We start from the raw sequence: 24,175 nt of genomic DNA on the forward strand, positions 1-24,175 counted from the left end.
GGTTTCAAAAATTTTTGTAACCTCTTCTGTAGGTGTGGCCTGCTTTCCGGATCCACTGGTGGAACCTCTTCTAACCGGTTCGGTAGATGTGATGAACCGGTTCTACCGAATAGGTGTGAACCGGTAGGAACCCACCTCTGCTTTTAACCCTTGCTTAACTCTGCTCGAGCGATCATAAAACGCCTAAAAAGTCAGACTAGATGAAGCACGCAGTTCTCCTGCCTCATGGTACGGGGCGCTTTTTTAGAGACTTTTTTAAACAGTTAAGCAGAGACATCCACGGTGAGGCAGCAGCTAGCTAACCTCACCTCAGCACTCGCCTTTTTCCTTTTACATTTTTTTTTTATTTTCATGATGGCAGTGGTGAGGCTGTGCCTCCCCTGCCTCATCTGACTGCACGTCTCTGGTCTTTCCATGCTTGGGCCTTTAACCTAGGTTTGCTTGATCAGAAGCAAACAAATTGTACATTGTTTCTCCTGAACTTTATTTTAATACTGTTTATGGAATACTGTACTGACATTTATTTTCTATATCACAAATTCTTTTAGGTATATATTTTAGACAAGTTTAGCATATCACATCCCTTCTCATAATAGATTACTTCAAAAATCTAGCATATATGTTAGCCAATTCATCTAATCCAAGACATATCTTAATTATGCTTTATGGTAGATTTGGTCTCACTTCTGTCCATATCTCAAAAGTTATTCTTTTTGAGATCAAACATTAACTTTATATCTATTTATATTGAAGATGAATCATTTACTAATCATTGATAATGCCAGTTAAATTTTGATATCATTTGGAAATACTAATAGCGACTAAAGCTTCAATCTGAAAACTGTTTCTAAAGAAATATATTAGTAAATTTTGGCAGAATTATTTTGCATCAAGCTCATTTTTCATGTTATTCATCAATTAATTTTTCACAGTATCAATTCAAATTTTTCTTCTGTAGTAGATAGTTTGAATGCACCCAAGATGAAACCCAAAAGAGAATACATTTTTCTGTAACATCTTATATTACTTTTTAGCAGACCTCTGTTACAAGGAAACAAGGAAACACAAGTTATCAAAACTTTTCTCCAGCTGCTTGAACAGAATTCAAATATTTCATCTACAAACATGTCTAATACGGGGTAAAAGTTGAACTTCCTTATCTGTCATTTCTTTTGCTATTAAATCATGTGTCTGCTAGTTTTCTTCGGAAGGATAAAGTAACAGTATGATAAAATGAAGAAGGTGATGCCTTATTTCCCTTGAGGAAGGAGATGCCATAAGTTGTTAAAAAGAAAAATTATTATGCAACTAACATTAGTTTCATTTTTTAAATCAACTATTTGTCTTTTATCATTTTTTTCTGTCAATTATTTACTCTGCATTCCTTTCTGTGAATCTCTCTCACTTTCTGAAATCCTTTTTACATTTCAACTTACTAAAGAACGTACACGTACAAATCATTTGACACTTTAAAAAGTAAAGAATATTTATTTTCTCTCCAAAAGGTACATTGTAATCCTATGACTGATACAGAGTTTACATTTGAGGGGTGGTCCATGAGTCTGTGTTTGGCCTGTTAAGCCCTTTCAGATTCAAAGCAGGAAGTTCTTGAAACTTCTTACAGTTATTTGAATAAATCTATGCTTGTAATTTCTATGTGGAAGGAAGTTGTTTCCATCAACAGTTTACCTACTTTAAGTTACACTGTGGCTTAAACACTAACATGTCTATATCTTATTCTGCTTGTGGACATGTGAAAATGTCTGCATCTCAAAATAAGAGTCACTACTGACTTATGTCCTTGTAATGAGTTTATAATTTATTTACTTAACATCATATAAGCAGATTTGTAAGACAAAAATTCTCAGATCTAGCACTTAGCAATAGCAGTAGCACTTAGACTTTAGACTTATATACTGCTTCACAGTGCTTTTACGCCCCCCTCTAAGTGATTTACAGAGTCAGCATATTGCCCCCAACAATCTGGGTCCTCATTTTATCCACCTCAGACGGATGGAAGGCTGAGTCAATCTTGAGCCTGATGAGATTCAAACTGCCAAATTGCAGGCAGGCAGCAGGCAGCAGAAGTAGCCTACCGTACTGCATTCTAACCACTGCGCCACCGTGGCTCTTAGAGATAGATAGATGGATGGATGGATGGATGGATGGATGGATGGATGGATGGATGGATAGATAGATAGATAGATAGATAGATAGATAGATAGATAGATAGATAGATAGATAATAGATAGACAGACAGACAGACAAGAAAACACACATAAAACAGCCATTAAAATCAAGTAATCAACTTTTATCTCATGGTATGCAGCAAATACTGCATAACAAAAAGCAGTAGTGTCTAAAGCATTGATGGCATAGGAGAGTTAGTCTAACATCTAATCAAAATGAAAAATTAACTAAATAGAAGATGTTTAACTATAGCTTAAATCTGAAGCATGTGTTTTCTATCTATTATCTAACAACAGAAATTAGTCATATTGTATGCTTGATTGCAGTTTTGATTGGAAGTAATCACTGCTTCATATGAAGGACCACTGAGAACTACCTTTCTCAGAAACTTAGAATAAACTACAGTATGTGCCTCATAGGACAGCAGACTCAGCACTTGCCTGAGCATTTTGTGTAACCGTCAGTTTCAGGCCACCTACATGAAGCTTAATAAATCATGTACAAATGCTTTAAAAATACCACTTGTTTGATCGTATGTTCTTTAATGACCCAGTTTGTCTTCTTAGACTTTATTTTTAAAGATCATATTCTTGATCTTGTTATAATTAATCAGCAAGAATTCTCTATATAAAGCAGCCACTGACTGCAATGCTGTCATTAGTCCAGTGGATGATGGGTATAAAATTGGTTTGTCATCCATATGAGACTAATTTTGGGAGACAATTCAATAATTTCAATATATGTTTTTGGGGGTAGGATTTCACAAAAAAGAAACAATGGGTCTTACTTTTTTTTTGCAGAAATTACAGGTTACCTTGTTCAATAGCAACTGTAACATGTTTCTCATGAGTTTCTCTACACCATATATATACACATACATACATACACACACACATACACACACACACAAACATATACATATATATAATTTGTATCAATTATCCAATTAACTGGCAGCACTTTGTTTTAAAGTTTTTTGCAAAATTTGCAAACATGATATACATAGAGAATAGATCTAGAGAAATGTTTCTTCACTACATTGAGTGCTTTGCAAAAATCATTGCTGAATGAATTCAGGACTGTTAATTTCAGCTGGTAGTTCTCCAGGAACATTTCCTGTAACAGTTGTCCTCTGTGGTCCCAAATATTAATATGTTGAAGCATGAATGTGGTCATTGCAAAAGGAAATTCTTATATTAAAATTAACAATTTTAAGCTGAAGGAAAAATATTATAATTTTAGCAGATATTTTATATTTTTATTAAGTTCAGTATTCATGATTTTTTTGTGTGATAAAATATTCTTTAACACAGTCCTTAAGATAGTCATAGAAATAGTTTTCCATTTCTTCTTCCAGGATAGTTTTTGGCCTCTGAATTTATTCTATAATGTTAGAATTTTCTAGTGGTATTCCATCCTGTACTAACGACAGCTGACCCTTCATAATTTCTCACCCCAGGCAAAATGATAGATGCAGTAACTGTTCTGGGCTAATGCAAACCTGGAAAGAGAGCTATATAGATGAATTGCCTGTTTATAAAGTAAATCTAATGTTTTGAGGTTAGTTAGAAGAAAATAACTCTCACATCATATTTGCTTCTGTGCTTGGTTTATCTTGCTTCCTTCATTACATCTTATCTAATCTATGACATTTTCCTCAGTCTTGGCTAATATTCTCTGTATGTATATACAATATGTATGTAGTGGTCCTCTCAGAGTTCTAGTGATGCTTCTACATATTGCATGTCTTTTGATGATGAATAGTAACCCTTTCTGTAAATTAAATATTTCTACTGTTCTTGAAAAATAGCTTTCAATTAGTGGGGAGGCTTGTTTTGTTATTAGTGTTCCATATGAACTTAAAAGTTATTTATAAGAATTAGCTTTTTATGTTAAGTTTAAAAAATTCCATCTTTGTAGAACACTTTGACTTCTTAGCTTCTAACTGTACTTACTCTGTGCTAATCTTGTTACAATATAGTAAAGGTAAGTAATTTCTTGAAACTTTCCTAAAGATTATAGGCACGTGTTCAGCATTTTTCCTCAGCTTCCTTATACTGTGGTTTTGGTCTGGTAAAACTTTTTATTTTAATTTTTATGTTTAACATGAATATTTCATGACTATGCACTCAGAGGCTCTTTGACTTTAAATGAAAGATGAAAATGGATTTTTAAAACTTAACATTTATCACTGTTGCAGAATTCAGCTGTATCATAATTGACCTTCTTGTTAATAAGTATCATATATGCATTATTTTCCATCTCCTTCAATTTCATCTGTGACTTAATATTCATTTTTATTGAGTTGTTATTAGTATTTTCAAAACTGGACAAATTTAACTTCAAAACCATGAAAATAGTTGGATCATTTTTTAAAAAAAATATTTCACTAAACAACAGAATGTAGCTACAATTTGCCTAAACCTCTTTTCTAATTGGAACTCAGAACCAAGGAAAGAAAAGATTATATTTGAAATCATAATACAAAAGACATGCACATGTTATTTTCTGTGAAGAGACTTGCATAGAAAAATGGGTTGCGCCAACAAAATCCTGTATATATTTGTTTTAAAGAAAGCTCTATTATATTCAGCCATGTCTCAGAATAGAAACCATTGCGATGTAGACAAAAATAATCATATCAGTTATCTGTATAATCACTTTTCTTTAGATATGTAGAATAACATAAGTGGCAGCCATATTGTTGTTCATGCATCATTTTGCTAATATAGGATTCATAATGTTTTGGATAGAAAAGCATAGGAAATAAAAGACTTTATTTTCTTATATTCTACCTCTTGTGCTTTAATATATACTTTTAAAAATAAAGTTTTGCCAATTGCTTTGCAGTAAGATGCCTAGGATGTCCATGAGGATAGAAAAAGAATGGAAAAAGTTCTTTCATGTATTACATTTGGAAATACGTGGGAGGCAAGCACTTATTTTTCCTATACCACAAGTTTCTTATATATGTGTAACTATTTTGACATAAAACCCATGCTAAGTTCGAAGATAATGGTATACAATATATTAAAATGGAATTGCTAACTAGTAACAGCTTCTTATTAGATGGGTTTCCACTAAAAAAAAATCTATGAAACTCATTTTATCCCATGCAGTTTTCATCACTGCTTCTATGGACAGAAGGTAAAATTTCATAATATTAATCTAATAATTTTATGAGTGGTAAACTGATAATTCAGTTCTACAATAAAGTTCTTCCAGTCGACAGATTTGTCATTTTAACAATAGTTGAATCATACAAGTTTCAGCTGCATTATTATTATACATTTTTTTTATTTTCTCCCTGCAGTCGCTTCACTGTAAATGGGCTTAATGGTGAATTTAATGTTAGATACAAGCAAAAGGTCAACATGTGAAGAGTTCAAATTGACTACAAGTTGATTGCTACAGACTGCTTGCCTTCACTTGGTAACAGATAGATAAGGTTCCTTGGAACTTGAGGCAGGGTGGTGGTTTATCAGTCCTTGTTTTCTTGCAACTGTTCAATGACTCAAAGCTAACACCCCGCTTGATTCCTCCCCTGCTTAGCTGGGCAATTCCAATAATCAGTCAGACTAGAGAATGCAACTTAATTTAATTATTACTATTCTAAGGGATTGTTTCCATTCACAAACATCTGTTCTAGGGTATGGGGATCCTTCTGTTTTTATATTGTGTTCAAAACTCTTGATTTTCACTTTGTTATTGTCGTTAACATCATCTCATTTTCTGTGTTGTATGATCATACTTGTTTCTCCTTTTATCATTTCCCAGATTACTCCATGTTTTATCCTTATATTTTCCTGATAGGTCTTTGGCTTAAACACTTTTGATATTGCTCAATTATTGTTTTCACTTCTGCAATGAAGCCATTTTTTTAAAAAATGACACTATCCATCCAAAACAACCCATCTTCACTCTCACTCATGCTTCACAGACACAAACAAACACATTCATACACAGCAGACATGTATTATTTAAGAATTTTGTTTATAGTAGATCTAGGATACAAAAACCAACCTGTTAGCTTTTATTATTACTTTGATTTTAATCATCCTGGGAAAGTTGGAGGTGGGGGGGGGACAAGAAATCTGAGCCACTTTTTAAATTGAAACTATTACTGTATAATTATGGTAGGAAAGTTTGTGTTGTTTTCGGTTGTTGTTGTTTTATTTTTTTAATGTAACATTTCTCCAGGAAAGGCCACCATAGGTTGGAACATTGGCTTAAGTTATTTAATTGCAATAAGTAGATTTATGTTAAAGGTATAAATTCAGCCTAAGGTAGATGTCTCTTTGGGCAAGCTGCTGTGGAACAGAAGAAAGAGGGAAGTTTGGGTTGTTTAAATCCATAATTGTTTCATCATTATATAAGTGCCTCAAAAGTGCTTTTTCAAAAGGCAACTGGATTGATTTTTCCTTGAGGAAGAAGAATAAAACATTTTGCTTCTCATCCACAAGCTTCATCAGTTGTGATGGTGGAGTGGGGGAATGGAAGAATAGGTATGACAGTTGAGATTGGATGGGGGGGTGGGGGTGGAACTGTAGGTTCTGACCAGATGGTGGTGATGGGAGAATGGAAGGATTATATTTCTTTGCAGTCATCTGGTCATTAGCACTCTCCCTGAGAGTTCTTGAGGCCACTTGGGGGTTTATCTTTGCCCTGAGGTTCACCTGAATCAGAGTGTGATTGGTTGTAGAATTTTCTTGAAACTGCTGCAAGGGCTAGATTGCAGCAGTTTCAAGAAGATTTCACAACCAATCACACTCTGATTCAGGTGACCCTGTAGGCAAAGATAAACCTCCAAGTGGCCTCAAGAGCTCTCAAAGAAAGTGCTAATGACTACATGATTGCAAAGAAATATAATCCTTCTATTGTCTGTCTGTCCCCCAATCATCTGGTCAGAACCTATCCTTCCATCACTCCCTCCCCCCATTATCACAACTGATGAAGCTTCTTGGATGAGAAGCAAAACATTTTGTTCTTCTTTCTCAAGAAAAAAAGTCCATTTGCCTTTTGGAAAAGTACCTTTGAGACTGCTATGTCTTGAATGACTGAGGATCTCCACAGACATTTTATAAGATACAATTTTGTTCTCAGAGGTAGCTGCAGAACTACACAGGTATCTTTATTTTAACCTCAATAATTGTTTGCTCCCTCATTACTTTTCATGTTAAATGTTCTTCATTGACAAGTATGTTCTGACCTAGGCTTCCCAAGAGCATGAAGCAAAACCCCTTTTATTAATTTACTGTGAATTCTGCTCATTCACATATAGCAAAATCTTTCAAGGGAGGATTTACAATCACAGATCTTATCTGGCATAGAGAGCTGCCAGGCTAATATCTGCAAAACTTGGCAAGGAGTCTTGGAGAGTCACGAGCCAATTAGGTGAACCAATTGTCTTCTGCAAACTCCACTCTCATTTTGCCCCTCTTTTATTCCCTCTGGGAGGGGCCATTCATCATCCACCTGTGGCCTTACTCCCAAGCCGACCCCTGTTCTTTAGCTGTTTCCTTCGTCTTGCAATTTGAGCACACACACAGTGAGAACAGGCTCCAACTGTTCATCTGCCTCACTGATGTCTGACTCAGAAGGCAGCTGATAACTGACATACAGCTCTGTTCCCCTCTCTGCCTCTGACACAGAGTCCTCATTAGAACTGCACCCAGACTCCAGGACTGGCCCATGTTCCTCTCCAACCTCCTCACTGTCCGAATCTGCTTCCAGCTCCGCTGGCCTCTGGTGGGCCACAACAAAATAAAACTAGAATCTGGAATCTGAAATCTAGAATCATAGTTTAAGTTGCTTCTTTTCTTTTTAGAAGAAACAAGTATTTGGAAATGTAGGTTGTGCGATTAATAGTGCATGCAAAAGTTATATTCCCTCATTCAGAGATCTTTGAAAAATGTGATATTTTCTAACTCCTCTCAACAAAATACAACCTAGCAAGAAACAATCCCACTGAGTACCACTATTTAGATTTATTGTCAAGGAACTAAGAGATTCATAGAATCATAAAGTTAGAAGGCACATTGGTCTTCTAATGCAATCCCCTGTCCAGAGCATGAATCCTTATATCACCCTAGACCAGGGGTGTGTCAAACTCGATTTCATTGAGGGCCGCTTCAGGGTTGTGTTTGACCATGGGGGGCAGGGGACGCAGCTTAACATCACTCGTGTTTGAGGTGCCTCTGGTGGCCCAAGCACTCTGTCAGCGAAAATCGGTCCCCGAGCTCCGTTTTCTGCTGCGACGTTCTCCTACAACCCTCTCCCAAGGGCTCCTGAGACACCGCGGGCCAGTCCTTTGTTGTTTCCAGGGTAGCTCCACATACCAGATTTGGCCCCGGGCCTTGAGTTTGACTCCCCTGCCCTAGACAAATTATTACCCAATCTTTGTTTCACCAAGTCCAATGGTAGAGTACCCACAACTTAAGAATCAGGTTCTTCACTGTTAAAAGAGCTCTCACAGTCAGAACATTGCTGTTGATTTCAAGTTTGGATCCCCCTCTGCAAAACTTCTACACCTTGATCCTTATCCTGTTTTCAAATAAATCCAAACCCTTTTCCTGATGATAGTACTTTGTATTTGCTAACATGCTTTCTTTAAGCTAAACATACCAGTTTAGAATATGTTTAGGTTAATATTCATGCATACTGTAGACATGGTATAGAACAGATAATATAATATGCAGAATCTTGGAAACGGAATAAATCAAGTGCCAGCATTCCTTTATTATTCATTAGTCTAGCACTTCTGAAAACCACTCAAAAGTTGTTTTCAGGAGTGCAACCCAACCAGTATATTAAATAAGAAACAAAAAAGATGTTATGTTTCTCAAAAGTCCTCTATAAAAACATTCTGATTGATTTCCCTACAACAGACCCTCTGATAAATAATAATACAATAGTCTTCACTTAAGGGCAATAATTATGAATAGAATTTCCATTGCTAAGTGATGCAGTCATAAAGCATGATGTCATGTGACCATGTTGCTTACAAACAGTAATTCCGGCAGATCCCCAGTTACATCATTAAGTGAATTACTGTGGGTTGTTAAGTGAGTACCTCATGTGATCATGACTTATGACTTCCTACTGGCTTCTTCAATGACTTTGCTTGTGGGAAGCAGTAGGGAAGGTCACAAATCATAATCGTGATTCTGGGACACCATGATAGTAAAAAATATCTGGGCCAGTTGCCAAGTGTCTGGATCATGTGATTGCAGGGTTATTGTGTTGCCCAGAATTTTGAGGACCACTCGTAAGTACCACTCATTCAGCACTGTCATAAATTCAAACAGTCTCTGAACAAGTGATAATTAACCAAGAGCCACCTCTATAGTATAATGAGATATCATGTTTAAGACAAAACAATAACATCAAAGTTTTGAAGACATTTGTGCTTAGGAAATAATTGATCAAATTATGAAACAGCTAGAAATGCTAAGTACAATGTTTTTATCTTGTCCTGTTTTAAATGATCTATTACAATTAGCTTCAAGTTCTTCCAACAGTATTTTATTTCTGTATTTCATATTTGAAGTAAAATATAGATTACATTATATTTTTCTCATTAATATATTTGTAGTAAAGGTAAAGCATAACTAATATATATATATTATGGTTCAGCTTTAAACAAAATTTGTACATTGGTTTAGTTTCTCTTGTTTATATTTAATTCAAACTGTTAATCAACAGTTTGTTAAATATAAGTTGTGTAAGAAGATTTTAAAAAATGAAAATAGCCTCTGTCTTCAGGTCCCAGGAGCTTGCCCACTATATTCCTGTAGTCACTTTATAATGTTTGTTCTGCTTTATCAGTTCTGTCCTTCTCTCTACAGGTCCAATCCAGGTGCAGCAGTAAGGAGAACATCCTCCGAGCAAGTAAGTGTTGCATCTTTGTATTCTTCTGGAATATAATACCTTCATGAGAAGGTATAGTTTTGCCGGGATGATTTTGGTGACACCATAGAAAGTGATGCAAATGAACTTCTTTTAAAGCTATTTTTCTAGGCTTTTGTGTCTGCAGTGTACACATGGGTATATATGAGGAGATCTTAGTAGACAAAACTGAAAGATATGCAAAATACTGTATCCAGTGGTCATGGACAGATGTTCTATGACATTTGTAAAGCCATGAATAAATATATATAGTAAAATGTAAAATAAATATTTTGTAAAGACATCTCCGCCCATCGGGATATGTATGTAGCAGAAATTTCTGGAAGAGGAAAAAGGAAGTCAGTTAACAGTTTTCTGCTTTCAGGCTAGAGAGAACTCGAGAAATACAGTTTTAGGTTACATGCAGAAAACTTGGACACGCAAACCAGAACCTGACATTTATATTCAGTAAACTGCATATTAATTATATGTATTAACAATGATTAATTTTAATTACTGGACTGTTGTTTTATTATTGCATTTAATGCAGTCATTAAAACAGGTTGTCAATAATGCTAAACTGTGACTGGAATGATAAACTATGACAAAGTTATATATGTGGGTGAACACATCAGAATGCACCCATGAAACAGTCATGCAATCCAAATTATTGAATTAAATAATTTATATAAAACTAATTATCTTTTTAGCTTTATTGATTCTTAAGTTAATGCTTCTGTTTTCACTATGTTGCTTTATAATTTGTTATTTTAGTTCTATTTTTATTAAATCAGTTTATAATAAATATCTTGAATGAAATTGTTGAAGCTTGGACGGCTGAATCTCTATAATAAAAGATATAGTGATTGACTGTAAAAAAGGGAAAGTTAAATATTTAGGAATAGAATTCTTAAGATAAAATTATTATCTGAGTGTTATAAGTTTAAATCCAGCTGACAGAGTGAAATGTAATGACCAGATGCACCAACACAATGAGATATCTTTTATGTTAATAAATAAATGCAAGAAAGTAGTCACAAATAATCAATGAAATATAATTTCAATAAAGTAGGTACAATTTTCAAAATATTTATGAAATACTATTAATATAGATAATAGAAGATGACTAAATTTGAGTAATTTTACCATAGAAGTTTTTCAAACTTCTTTCTTATGTTTTTTTTTAGACAGAGTTATTTCCCAAATTTGGATATCATGCATCTAATGAAAATGTAATTTAATTTTCAGTGTTTTATTATAACAAACCCAGCAATCAATGCCTTACAATGTAACAATGTTTTATAAGAGCCACAGTGGCGCAATGGTTAGAATGCAGAACTGTAGGCTACTGCTGCTGATTGCCAGCTGCCTGCAATTTGGCAGATCAAATCTTGCCAGGCTCAAGGTTAACTCAGTCTTCCATCCTTCCAAGGTGGGTAAAATGAGGAGCCAGATTGTTGGGGGCAATAGGCTGACTCTGTAAGTTGCTTAGAGAGGGCTGCTAAAGCTCTATGAAGCTTTATATAAGTGCTGTTGCTATACACTGCCTCATCCTGATTACATCTGCCCATCGCACCAGATCTGACAAAGAAGGCATGTTGTGGGTCCCATCAGTCAGGGAATATCACTTCTCTGCTGTAAAATCTGTCTTAAGGAAACTCCCCCCAAAAGTAAGGTTAACTCCATTCCACTTACCATTCTGCAGGCTCCTCAAAACCTGGCTATGTCTTCAGGCCTCAGAAAACCAGGGAGATCTTGTGATGACCCAATTATTGTAGCTTACATCATCCTATCCTGATTCTGTATTTTTAATAATGAATGTTTTATATGTTTATTAATTTTGTTAATATCAAAGAAATTATGTCCTTAAAGGTCCAATAATTTTATTCAAGGGACCCATAACATAAGCCTCTAGGTGTAATAAATACCTCTGAGAAGAATATTTAGAATCTCTCAATAATTTTACATATTGCTAAAAAAAAAAAAAAAAAGCTTTGTAGCAACATTGTTTTACAGAAAATAATCAACAGCTTCCTGGCTCTTGTTCCTACTAAAGAAAATAATTACCTAATAATCAGCCTGTATAGAAAGCCCACTGACAAAACTTCTTTATTAAAATATGGTCTCATCTGAAACAATCAGATAACTAATGCCAGGTATCAACATTTGCTAAGAATTACATGAATCAATATTTTTAACAGATTGCCAACTGAAACCCAAGTTTCTCACCAACCAACTTGAGATCATATAGTACAGTCTACAAAACTAGGTCTTTAGAGCCTTTTCCAAAATGCAGGCAGGGTCAGAGTACCTGGAATGGGGGGGGGGGAAGCAACTCCATAGGCAGGCAACAAAGTAAGCATGTGCCACTCAAATTTTAATTGTTTTTATTTATATGATAAAAAAACACAGGAGAAAGCCGTTCCAGAGTGCCCTAAAGTGAAAGAAAATAGATACCTTAGATCAGTGATGGCTAACCTTTTTGTCGTCATGTGCCAAAAGTGTGCGCACATGCGTGACAGTGCACATGTGTCTGCCCACACCCATAATGCAATGTGATGTGACACCTCCCATGCTCATATGCATGCGACCCCCCCTGTGCCCCATTTTGGGCCTAGCAGGCCTCTCTGAAGCCTCCTGGGACCAAAAACAGGGTTCGAGGGGAGCACAACCACCACGCACTCACTCCTTCCCCCGTGCATGTACATGAATCTCCTGCATACGCCTTTTCCTCTGCACATGCGTGGCAGAGACCCAAAAATTAGTTGGCCGGTGGGAGGCAAGAAAGCATGCGCAGTGGAGGTTCGCTGGGGTGACAGCTCGCATGCCCGCAGAGAGAGCTTCACGTGCCAGCTGTGGCACGCGTGCCGTAGATTTGCCACCACGGCCTTATATAAAGCTACCGAAACTCACAATCACATTAGCAGTTTGGTCTAGCAATTAAGGCACCAAATCAGACTATGAGTTTTATTCCTGTTTTAGGTTGGGTGACTTTGTGCCAGGCACAATTAATCTCACAGGGTTGTTGGTGTGTGAAAAATAGAATGAGAAAGCAGTGTTAAGTATGTTTGCTTCTTTGAGTTTGAGCTTAAAAATCTAACAAACACACAAACAAAAGCCAAGGAGGCTGTATAGAGTTTAAATAAATGGAAGATGTTTCATTTAAGCAAGATTTGGGAAGTTAGAGCAATCTTATCTGAATAATATATAATTCCAAGGAAGAAGATTTTTTTCTCATAGAGTTGGAAAGTATTTTCAGCTCAATAGTAGAATAAGAATGGCCACTTTAGAAAAAATCATTTTGTAAAAAATATTGTTTTAATATGTGTTTTGGTTTGATGTGCTAACCATGGTTTCTAATGAGTTCTACAACTGTTTGATGCATAGCCTAAGAACTTTCCTAAGTAGGGTAACATTTTCTGTGAAAAAAAAAAATAATCAAGCATATTGCGGTCACATATCATGATCAGGTGACCTCAGGACACTGCAACCAGTAATAAATTCAAGCTGGTTGCCAAGACCCAAATAGCAATCATGTGACCATAGGAAGATAGTGACAGTCATAAGTACGGGTACAAGTTGTAACTCGCTTTTTCCAAGGCCATCATAATTTCAATCAGTTGTAACTCGAGGATTACCTATATCTATAATTTATCAATCTTTCCAGGAAAATATTAATTATATTATTACTAAAAATTAATTATAATTTAATGCTTTTTTGCAGGTCACAGTGCCGTAGACATTACAAAAGTAGCAAGAAGACATCGTATGTCTCCATTTCCATTAACATCTATGGACAAAGCCTTCATTACAGTTCTGGAGATGACTCCAGTGCTTGGAACAGAAATAATCAATTATCGAGGTATTTAGTATCAGTTCTGGCATCCAGAAGAAGAATAAAGGAAGAACTGTTTAAGTTTCATTTACATTTTCTTTATTAGGACTGAGCAAATACTTGGAAAGGTGTGCTTCACAATCCACAGAAATGCATACAAAGTACCTCTCTCTCAAACATTAAAGCAGTCATGTTTTTTTCTAGACCTGCATAGCTGTAATGTCAACTGGTTTTGTTTGTCTGCTTACTATCCATCTGCAAGAACAGCCCTCTATATTGAAACAGCCAAGAGTAGTTTACAAAGCCGCTGCATGCATCTAGGAAAAAATGTAGCTGCTTTAATGATTTGGAGAAAGGTATTTTATGCATATATTGCAAAGTAACTGTTTGAAAGGATTTGCACAGCCATAGTTTTTATATTTTAAGTTATGCATAACTTACTTCACTGTTTACAGCAACAGTTCTCTTGGCTGGATATTTTTCTACTAATTATAAAAGAGCTGAATCCAAGAGATAATAGTTTGTAGAATGCCTGGAATTTACCTAATAAATTCATAGCAAAAATGTCGCTTACTTTAGATTTTCAGTCTAGCAGGAAAATGGCTAGCGTTAAAAAAAAGATAGGGAAATAAAAACTAAAATCTGGAACAAAGAATGTTTTGTAACCTAAAGAACCACAGAAGCAGCAGTAATTTATTATATTTGTATTATGAGAATTGAGCTACATATATTATCTAGTTGCTGCTTGGTAAAGTTTTAGCTAAAACATTTGCTTTTGTCAGCAGAAGTGTGCAGTAATAGTACTTTCACAGAAAAAAAATCCAGATTGAAGAATAATCACAATAACACAGTTATTAATCATACTTACCATCAGTTTCTTTTCCTGCTGCATGTCAAGTAAAAAAGAGAGTAAGTTGTACATTTATTTGGCATCCATGATTATGTTATAGGAAATCGCTTCCCAACAATCTGTGTAATAATATTTACCAAAAAATGAAATAATATTGTACACATACAGATTACCAGTACATAACTGCATACATAACTTTACATACACTAACATTACAACTATATATCAGGTACTGTATCCCACTCACACATCCCCTAAACTCAAGAAATCAGCCTAAATCAATGTAAGCAAACAATTTTGAAAGGCTGCACAAGTAGTCCTTAATTTACAATCACAATTGAGACCACAATTTAGGTCAATTATTATACAAGATGCCCATATGAGTGCCTCGCTCAATAATCACAGTCCCAGTATTTTGCCGATTTCAGATTTGGTATAAAGAAAGACTAGGTCCAGGTATTTACCTTCATAAGCTTTATGCATTTATTCAGCTAAATAAAGACAGGCCTTCCTTAGCAAGGGAGAACCCTGAACATATTTTGACACTCATATTTATATGTTTGCTATATTGTCCACTTCTCCACCCAGAAGCACTGGCACACTTCACCCAGACAAGCTGGCACACTCTAAATAAGATAAAGAAGTACAGAAATAGTTATCCACCTCCCTTGGAGCCCTTGGAGTTCCTCTGAGGACACTGGATGTCATCTTAGGGACTTGGGTGTTTCCTGAGAAAAATTTCCATGACCTTGAAGGTCTGTAGGGGCAATGGTGACATTGGCACATATGCTTCCTCAAGACTTTCAATAGACACACTGGTTCACAGATTTCTCTCCCCCCCCCCCCCCGTCCGTAACATGCCCAGAAGAATTAGGCCTTCTCCCTGCCCCACCTCCTGGAACATTTGGGCTTTCCCCTCTCCCAACCACTCCTAGAAAATCTAGGTCTTCTCTCCAATTCACTATTGGAGCACTTCACAGCTGGTCTTTATCTCCTGCCCCACCACTAGCACTTGTTCCCCAACCTACCACTGGTGCTTGCAAAGTTTCAAAGGTAGAAAGAACTTTAGAACATTGCAAGGTGAGCAGGTTTGAAGGTTTGAAGGTTTATTAACATTTATAGGCCTCCCTTTTCCCTGAGGGGACTCAGGGCAGCTTACATAAAATCAGGGGAGGGAAATACAAACAATAACGTAGACAAACATAGAGTAAAATAATGAGCAACATTCATTCATCATTCGGGAGGGGCGATTATCTTTGTCCCCAGGCCTGACGGGCTAGCCAGGTCTTAAGGGCTATGCGGAAGGCCTGGACGGTGGTGAGAGTACGAATCTCCACGGGGAGCTCGTTCCAAAGGGTCGGAGCTACTACTGAAAAGGCTCTACTCCTTGTAGTTGCCAGCCGGCACTGGCTGGCAGATGGAATTCGGAGGAGGCCCAATCTGTGAGATCTAATTGGTCGCAGGGAGGTAATTGGCAGAAGGCGGTCTCTCAAGTACGCAGATCCACTACCATGGAGGGCTTTATGGGTGACTAGCAGCACCTTGAAGCGCACCCGGAGATCGACAGGTAGCCAGCGCAGCTCGCGGAGGATAGGTGTTATGTGGGTGAACCGAGGTGCACCGACGATCACTCGCGCGGCCGCGTTCTGGACTAGCTGAAGTCGCCGGATGCTCTTCAAGGGCAGCCCCATGTAGAGCATGTTGCAGTATTCCAGCCTAGAGGTCACAAGGGCCCGAGTGACTGTTGTGAGAGCCTCCCGGTTCAGGTAGGGTCGCAACTGGCGCACCAGGCGAACCTGGGCAAATGCCCCCCTGGTCACAGCCGTCAGATGGTGGTCAAAGGATAGCTGTGGGTCCAGGAGGACTCCCAAGTTGCGAACCCTCTCTGAGGGGTGTAGAATTTGACCCCCCAGCCTGAGTGATGGAGTACTGGTCGAATTTTTGGGAGGGAAACACAACAGCCACTCGGTCTTTTCCGGGTTGAGTACAAGCTTGTTAGCCCTCATCCAGTCCATAACGGCCTCAAGGCCTCGGTTCATCACGTCCGCCGCTTCATTGAATTGGCACGGGGCGGACAGATACAACTGGGTATCGTCCGCATATTGATGGTATCTTATCCCGTGCCTGCGAATGATCTCTCAAAGCGGTTTCATGTAGATGTTGAATAGTAGGGGGGATAAGACCGAACCCTGAGGCACCCCATATGTTAGGGGCCTAGGGGTCGATCTCTGCCCCCCCACTAACACCGACTGCGACCTGTCCGAGAGGTAGGAGGAGAACCACCGCAACACGGTGCCTCCCACTCCCACCTCCCGCAGTCGTCGCAGAAGGATACCATGGTCGATGGTATCGAAAGCCGCTGAGAGGTCAAGGAGAACCAGGATGGAGGGGTGTCCTCCATCTCTGGCTCTCCAAAGATCATCGGTCAATGCGACCAAAGCGGTTTCTGTGCTGTAACCGGGTCTGAAGCCTGACTGGAAGGGGTCAAGATAACTTGCTTCCTCCAAGGACCGCTGGAGCTGGAAGGCCACCACCTTCTCAACAACCTTCCCAAGAAAGGGAAGGTTGGAGACTGGACGATAGTTATTAAGAACAGCTGGATCCAAGGATGGCTTCTTCAGGAGGGGTCTCACCACCGCCGCTTTTAGCGCGGCGGGGAAGTTCCCCTCCCGAAGAGAGGCGGTAACAACCGCCTGGATCCAGCCTCGTGTCACCTCACTGCTGTTAGCAACCAGCCATGAGGGACACGGGTCCAGTACACAGGTGGAGGCACTTACAGCCCTCATGGCCTTGTCCACATCCCTCACAATGTTTTCAATGACTAGAAAGAGCCTCAGAAACTTCTCAAGACAAGCCCCAGACTTCACAATGTTCTGAGGGTCTTTCTACCTTCAGAAATATGACATTGACTAGCTTTCTCCAGTAGCTGCACCTCACTGCAGTTCTCAGTAGCTGCACAAAAAGGAAAGGAAAGTAGGCCTGCAGGGAGAAGGCCCAAGCCTTCCAGGAGGAAACTGGACAGAATCTTCCAACAGAATGGTAGTTCTCAGGATGCATGTTATATTTTGGTCTTTGAACTTATGAAATAACTGACTCAAGATCAGAATTTTTTGAGATCAAAATATTTTGCAAATACATAATCACCCTTAAAATCTACATTATTATATTACTGTTCTATTCTTAGTCTAATTACAATAGCCAATGTTCTTCTTTGCAAATGTTTTTTTTTTCCCAATTATTATTATTTTTATTGTGGTATGTCTCCGTGCCTCTTCACAGATTATTGAGAATAAAATTAAAAAGGGAAGTATTCAAAATGTCCTTGAAAGGAATATGGGCACACTTAAATAGAGAAGTCAGAACTCATTTTATATTAAAGTTACTATTTTTAGCACTGTGTATTTAGTTCCATACATCTCCCTTAATCTGGCTGGCAAACTTTGGAAATTTTTCTAAATGCTCCCTTATAAATTTTGATAAAGTTTGAAAGAGTTTTTTTGAAAATAAAGTTTTTGCTATCAGAATTTCATGTATGCTCTCTTTCCCCCCCTGTGTTTATGTATTAGATGGAATGGGCAGAGTCCTTGCCCAAGATGTTTATGCAAAAGATAACCTTCCACCTTTTCCAGCTTCAGTAAAAGATGGCTACGCTGTCAGAGGTGAATGTTAACAATTATGAATATGCCAGGATGCTTTTCTCCAGTTTAGTATCACAGCAGAGTGCTGGTTTCTGTATGTTGCCTGGAAAAACAGGCTCAATAGTCCTCAACAGCATTTTAGTCCTTATCTTAATGACATTGATTCATCCTAAGAGTATATATACTCTATTTAAAGTAAGCTTAATTTATCATTACACAATATAAATTGGAAGTAATATTACAAATCAGTTAGTTTGCTTATGTATATGTTTTTTAATTATAATAAAGTTAATTTTCAGTGCTATAAAAGAAAATATCCATCCATCCCATTAAAGGATTTTAGCTATTATTGAATTGGCCCTTAGGTGTTTTTTTTTAAGATTTCAGGATAATTTTATTCAGATAAAAGTATGTTGCTGAATAAAAATATCTAGTATATCCTGTGCAGAGTAGAACTCTATGACCAATAGATCTTTCACCCTGACTTGTTCTCAGTGAAGCATTCTGGGCACACTTTTCATCTCCCACCACCTAAAGCATTCTCTATGCTTTCTCTAATGCTTTCCTAAAGCATTCTCCATAGACATAAGAAATCCTCATGAAAAGATTGGATGTGGTTCAGGTACTGTAAAAAGAGGAATGAGCAAGAATCAAATTTTCCACATATGCTCCATTCCATGGCATCCTTACCCCAGATCATTTCTGATTTATTGGTTGGACATATGAATAAGAATATGGCAAAAACGATAATACCCTAACAAGATTTTTACATACATATAATTTTTTAAAACATAAATGGCACAATAAAATAATTCATTGCCTTTTGCCATAAGTAAAAATTGTAATTTTGCTCCCAGAAAGTAAACCCAAGGAATATTTCTATAAGAAATATTATTAGGGTGTGACACTAGGGTGTTTACATAAAGCAGAATGTATAATGTATGTTAAGTAGTAACTTAATTTGTACAGTTACATTGTATATTAGGAAAGTGGTCAAATCAAAATTGTTATGCAAAAATATATGTGGGAAAAGGAATTATAATGTCAGAAATAGCCATAGCAAAAATAAAGAGCCTGATAATGCATATTTTATTGATAACTGTAATTATCAATTATCATGGTCCTATATTAATTTTCAGCTGCTGATGGACCAGGGGATCGTTTCATTATTGGGGAATCCCAAGCTGGTGAGCAGGTAGGTACAATATATTTTGCTTCCCTTTTCTATTCTTTGTTCATTATGAACTAGAATAATCTTGAAAAATAACATGAAACCATTCTAATGACTATTGTAAACAACACAAAGGCTATATGAATTATTGTATTTCTAGAATTACATATTTTAATGTGGTGATAGTTTCCTCCATGCATATAAAATCTAGCAATAGTAGTTAATAGAAAACTTAGTTATCATTTGCCTATAACTAAGTTCCTATGCACATGAAATAAAAAGGCAATTAGCATGTTTAATACAGTCATTGACACAAATTCCAAAATTTAAATAAACAAAGCAATTAAATAATACAAAGCAATTATAAAATCACACAACAAAATAAGGAGCCTCTAGATTAAAAGTTAATAAAATCAATACCTACTCTTTCAAATTAGTAGGATATTTATTTGTGGCTTCACTGGAAGTGTAGGAAAAAAAGAGTTCTTGAGAGATCTATAGCATGAATATTCTCTTGTCATGTAAACATTAAGCTCTTTTAACGTTCCATTTCTTAAAGTACAACAAGTTTAAATTGTTGCCAAGCATATCAATCTAATGGGTCCTCCTCTCTTCCAGTGGTTAGTAGTATTAGAGAATTCAATAGAAATCAAGGCAAAGGAGACACGGTGAGGATCCCCAATGTCAGATCACGTTGCCACTGCTCCAACAGGAAGACCATATCCCAAGTGTGATCACGGTTTCGAGTCAGACTGTGGATAATCTGGGAAAGATCCATGGCTGTCATGGAACCCATGAACTCCCAAGCACCTCAGAGGCCATTCCTAGGGAGGGTAGATTAAAGTCCTAGAGCCATGAAGTTTCTCCAAAACTCCACTGCCAACCCAGAAATGGAACTCAGACAGGGAGGTTGCTATGCAGCAAGGAGGTTGGTGCAACAGCAACAATTCCCAGCTGAGCCTTAGAGGTCAACTTAATGAACAGGCTCTCACCATCAGTGACCTCTGGCAGGACCTCTGAAAGCCATAAAGGTTTCCTGTTGAAAAATGCCATTCCCCACCCCAACTCAAGTCTTGGTTGATGCCAGACTCAAAATACAGCTTGGCAAATTTCAGAAAGGACAGCTCACATCCAGACCTTGCTAATAATGACAGGTCGGCATCTCATCCACAATCAAATTATAGATGTGGGGGGAGGGCTATTACACACTGACCTGGCCGTCAGTAGCAGCAACCAGAGGACAAGACCACTGAAGATCCATTCACAGGGAATTGAGTTTGAAATCAAGGAACTGGCACTGTTGTGAGACAACAGTTAGGCAGTTCTTGATCATTCAGAGATATTTTTTCAGGGGATAAAAGGGGATTGAAGTTTATTTTCTATGCACTGTATTTGAAAACTTCTATTGCAGTCATTTTTTTTTAAAAAAAAAAGATGAAATAGAAGAGAAGAATAAATTAACAATACTTTGTATATGTGTTTCTCGGAAATAAAGTGCTGGACTCAAAAGAAACTTCTTCTCTTAGTTCCTCTTTGAAACAAACTCCCTTGATACCACCTTATAGTCTCATAATTTGGGGGTAGTATATTCATTAACATCCTGAATTGAACTGCAAAGTGTAATAAAATTTTCTTATAATTTTTTAAAAATAAATTGATATTTTTTGGTATTTTTTTAGCCAACTCAAACTGTAATGCCTGGTCAAGTAATGCGAGTTACAACTGGTGCTCCAATACCCTGTGGTGCTGATGCTGTGGTGCAAGTGGAAGACACAGAGCTTATCAGGGAATCTGATGATGTGAGTGCTACCAAAACATTCTTTCTTGCTATATCTGCAGCAGGGCAGCTCCAAGGAATCATCCATCAGTCTGTAATCCCACGACATAGATACAAATTTACATTCACACATTTGAAATGAGGAACAGTGTCAGCAGTTGTACATTCTAGAGACTGTAGACCAGGGGTGTCAAACTCAAGACCCGCAGCCCGGATGCAACCCACAGGCTGCTTAAATCTGACCTGCAGGGCCAGCCTGGAAATAGCAAAGGACCAGCCCTCAGTTCCTCTGGCAGCCAAAATGTTTTAGCCTGAATGGCCTTCTGCCACACTGCCTGCCAAAATGGAGCACAAGGGACCACTTGGCCTCCTATGCAGAGGCCGAACATGAAGTGGGGGGGGGGGGCTGCGCACACCTTCCAGCACCCAGTTTTGGCCGGCAGGGTGCTGCAGGAGGTATCCATCCCTTCCCCCCCAAGCCGGCCTGCAGAGAAGAACTACAATGCTAATCCAGCCCTCAAAGAAATCCATTTTGACACCTCTGCTATGGACCATACATATGAGAAGAAACCGCATATAAATAATCGTAAATAAATAAATATGCATAAAGTTCATTTTTGAGATAAAGGAAAAACATTTCCCACTTCCCTCAGAACATTTTCAGTTGGCTGTATTTTAAATGGCTTAAATTCCAACCATAGAAAATAACAGGAATTCAGAAACAACTGCTAGTTCTGTACATTGGAATTGGTCTTGGACGAAAGGTAAAGAAGTGATTCCTCTCTTCCCTTATCTCCCCCTCCCAGCACACAAGAAACGATGGGGTTGGCAGCTCATGCTGACTCTCATTAAATGTACAGAATATTTGAACAAGGTGATATTTTTTAAATTGTTTGAAAAACATTAAAGAAAAGGGATTTTTAATGATTTCCTAACAAATTGAAAATCATCTCCTTGGGAGGTTTTGTGAATTCAGTGGTAATTAGCACTTATTATGGTCTAACACTTTATCCTATCTATTTAGCAGTCATCCTGTTTCATAATAGGTCTAGTGAAGAACAATTACTTTATTGCTCTTTGCTAGTCTTATTTGGCTGCTTGTGTTTTGTAGCTGCAAAAAAAATAAGTTGCTCTTTTACCTTTGCACGAAATAATTACATTCCATTCATGAAATAATTACATTCCAATAATAAAACAACGCTCTGTACTGCTCAGGTTCTACAAATAATCAAAATTTGCATTTAGACACACCCTGAATTCTAATAGCAACAGAACAGAAAGTGCATAAGTATCAAAACTCAAGCCAAAACATCAACATAGTACTTTGTCTTTATATATTTATAATCTAAAACCTCAGCAGTATTAGCACTCTGTATGTGAAACTGTATTAAATATAGCCAGACATCTTTATATTTAGTTACCTAGTGTTAGTTTTATTTATTTACTTTCTGTAATAGGCAACTTTTCTGCGAATGGCATCAGAACACCAATCAAATATGTAACCCCCTACATAAGTTCTGATTTTCCTATAGGAACTAAATTTTTAAACTGGCAGGATGAGGCAATAAAACTGAGTTAACAATGGCTCTTCAGCTCTGAGTTGTGTGCCTACTTATTGTTCCTACCGTATCCCAATCAGTATAAAGCATTAACAGAATAAATATAATAGTACAACGGAGAAAACTAGAAAATAAAGAAAAATTCAAGCACCAGAAAGCCCAATCACAATGCCCAATAATAATGCTGGTCATGCTTGTTACATTTTGTTCTGAGCATTGAGCAAAAGAGCATGAAATAAAACTCTCAAATCACATGTGCTTTATTTCAAATTTGGAACATCGGATCACATTTGGAATATTTTGTTCCCACAAAAAATGTGCATCCACCTAGAAGACTGCATTGAATATCGAATCTATTTTAGTGGTGCCTTGATTGTTTTGAAAGAGGAATGAAAAGACTGATGGCTGCATTCAGAGAAATACTAGAAATGAAATTTGCAGTCTTTTCTTATGCTTGATATATAGAAAAAGTACAGTATAAAGTCTATTAAACAAGTTTGAGAAATACTGTTGTACTTTTAACTCCTTTAAACTATCTTTACTATGAGATTTAGAAATATAGAGTATTAAGATTAGTGTACTTATTAATTTAATTTAAGGTTTATTGATGTCATAATATATTCAGGGTTGTAATTGAATGCTAATATTGATTCACAAATAACACTGACTTGGGATTTTAATCAGTATTTGATAAATACGCCATAAGGGATTCAGTATAACATTTTAAGCTAGAAAGAATTTAACCATATTATGGTTTACTGTTTTATGGAAAGCTAGTCATTGCCTTTAACAGATTTAAACTTCTAGCCCACATTAACAAGTCTAATGTGTTCATACCATACTGTGATGTAAGCTGGAATCTCTCTTATTTCCATAAATACAGGGCACTGAAGAACTCGAGGTACGCATTCTGGTGCAGGCTCGACCGGGTCAAGATATCAGGTTAGTTAATTATTTATCTTTACATTTTAAAATGAAAAATAACTACTCAATACCTATAATATTAATAGCTTTTGAAATGTTATAAAGGAAGTGTTCTTTTTGTTAATAACAGTTTCTCTCTTATTGTTTTGGGGGCATATTCAGACCTATAGGACACGACATTAAAAGAGGTGAATGTGTATTGGCCAAGGGAACCCATATGGGCCCATCAGAGATAGGTCTACTAGCAACTGTTGGAGTAACCGAAGTTGAAGTTAACAAGTTTCCAGTAGTTGCTGTAATGTCTACAGGGAATGAAGTAAGAAAATATCTAATATTTATAAATT

At 37.1% G+C, this 24,175-nt stretch overlaps 1 protein-coding gene across 10 annotated transcripts in view; it reads left to right on the top strand.

Moving 5' to 3' along the window:
• The window catches only part of GPHN (gephyrin), a 231,627-nt gene that overhangs the window by 185,464 nt on the left and 21,988 nt on the right, over nucleotides 1-24,175 (top strand). For all 10 annotated transcript variants that reach the window (XM_032227446.1, XM_032227414.1, XM_032227482.1 and 7 more), the window contains 7 exons: nucleotides 10,038-10,080; nucleotides 13,802-13,939; nucleotides 18,329-18,421; nucleotides 19,540-19,595; nucleotides 21,251-21,370; nucleotides 23,791-23,849; nucleotides 23,994-24,147. In XM_032227446.1, the coding sequence (XP_032083337.1) occupies nucleotides 10,038-10,080; nucleotides 13,802-13,939; nucleotides 18,329-18,421; nucleotides 19,540-19,595; nucleotides 21,251-21,370; nucleotides 23,791-23,849; nucleotides 23,994-24,147 (663 nt within the window). The remainder of the gene's footprint in view (nucleotides 1-10,037; nucleotides 10,081-13,801; nucleotides 13,940-18,328; nucleotides 18,422-19,539; nucleotides 19,596-21,250; nucleotides 21,371-23,790; nucleotides 23,850-23,993; nucleotides 24,148-24,175) is intronic.

Source organism: Thamnophis elegans, chromosome 1 (assembly GCF_009769535.1).
Source record: "Thamnophis elegans isolate rThaEle1 chromosome 1, rThaEle1.pri, whole genome shotgun sequence".
NCBI lineage: Eukaryota > Metazoa > Chordata > Lepidosauria > Squamata > Colubridae > Thamnophis > Thamnophis elegans.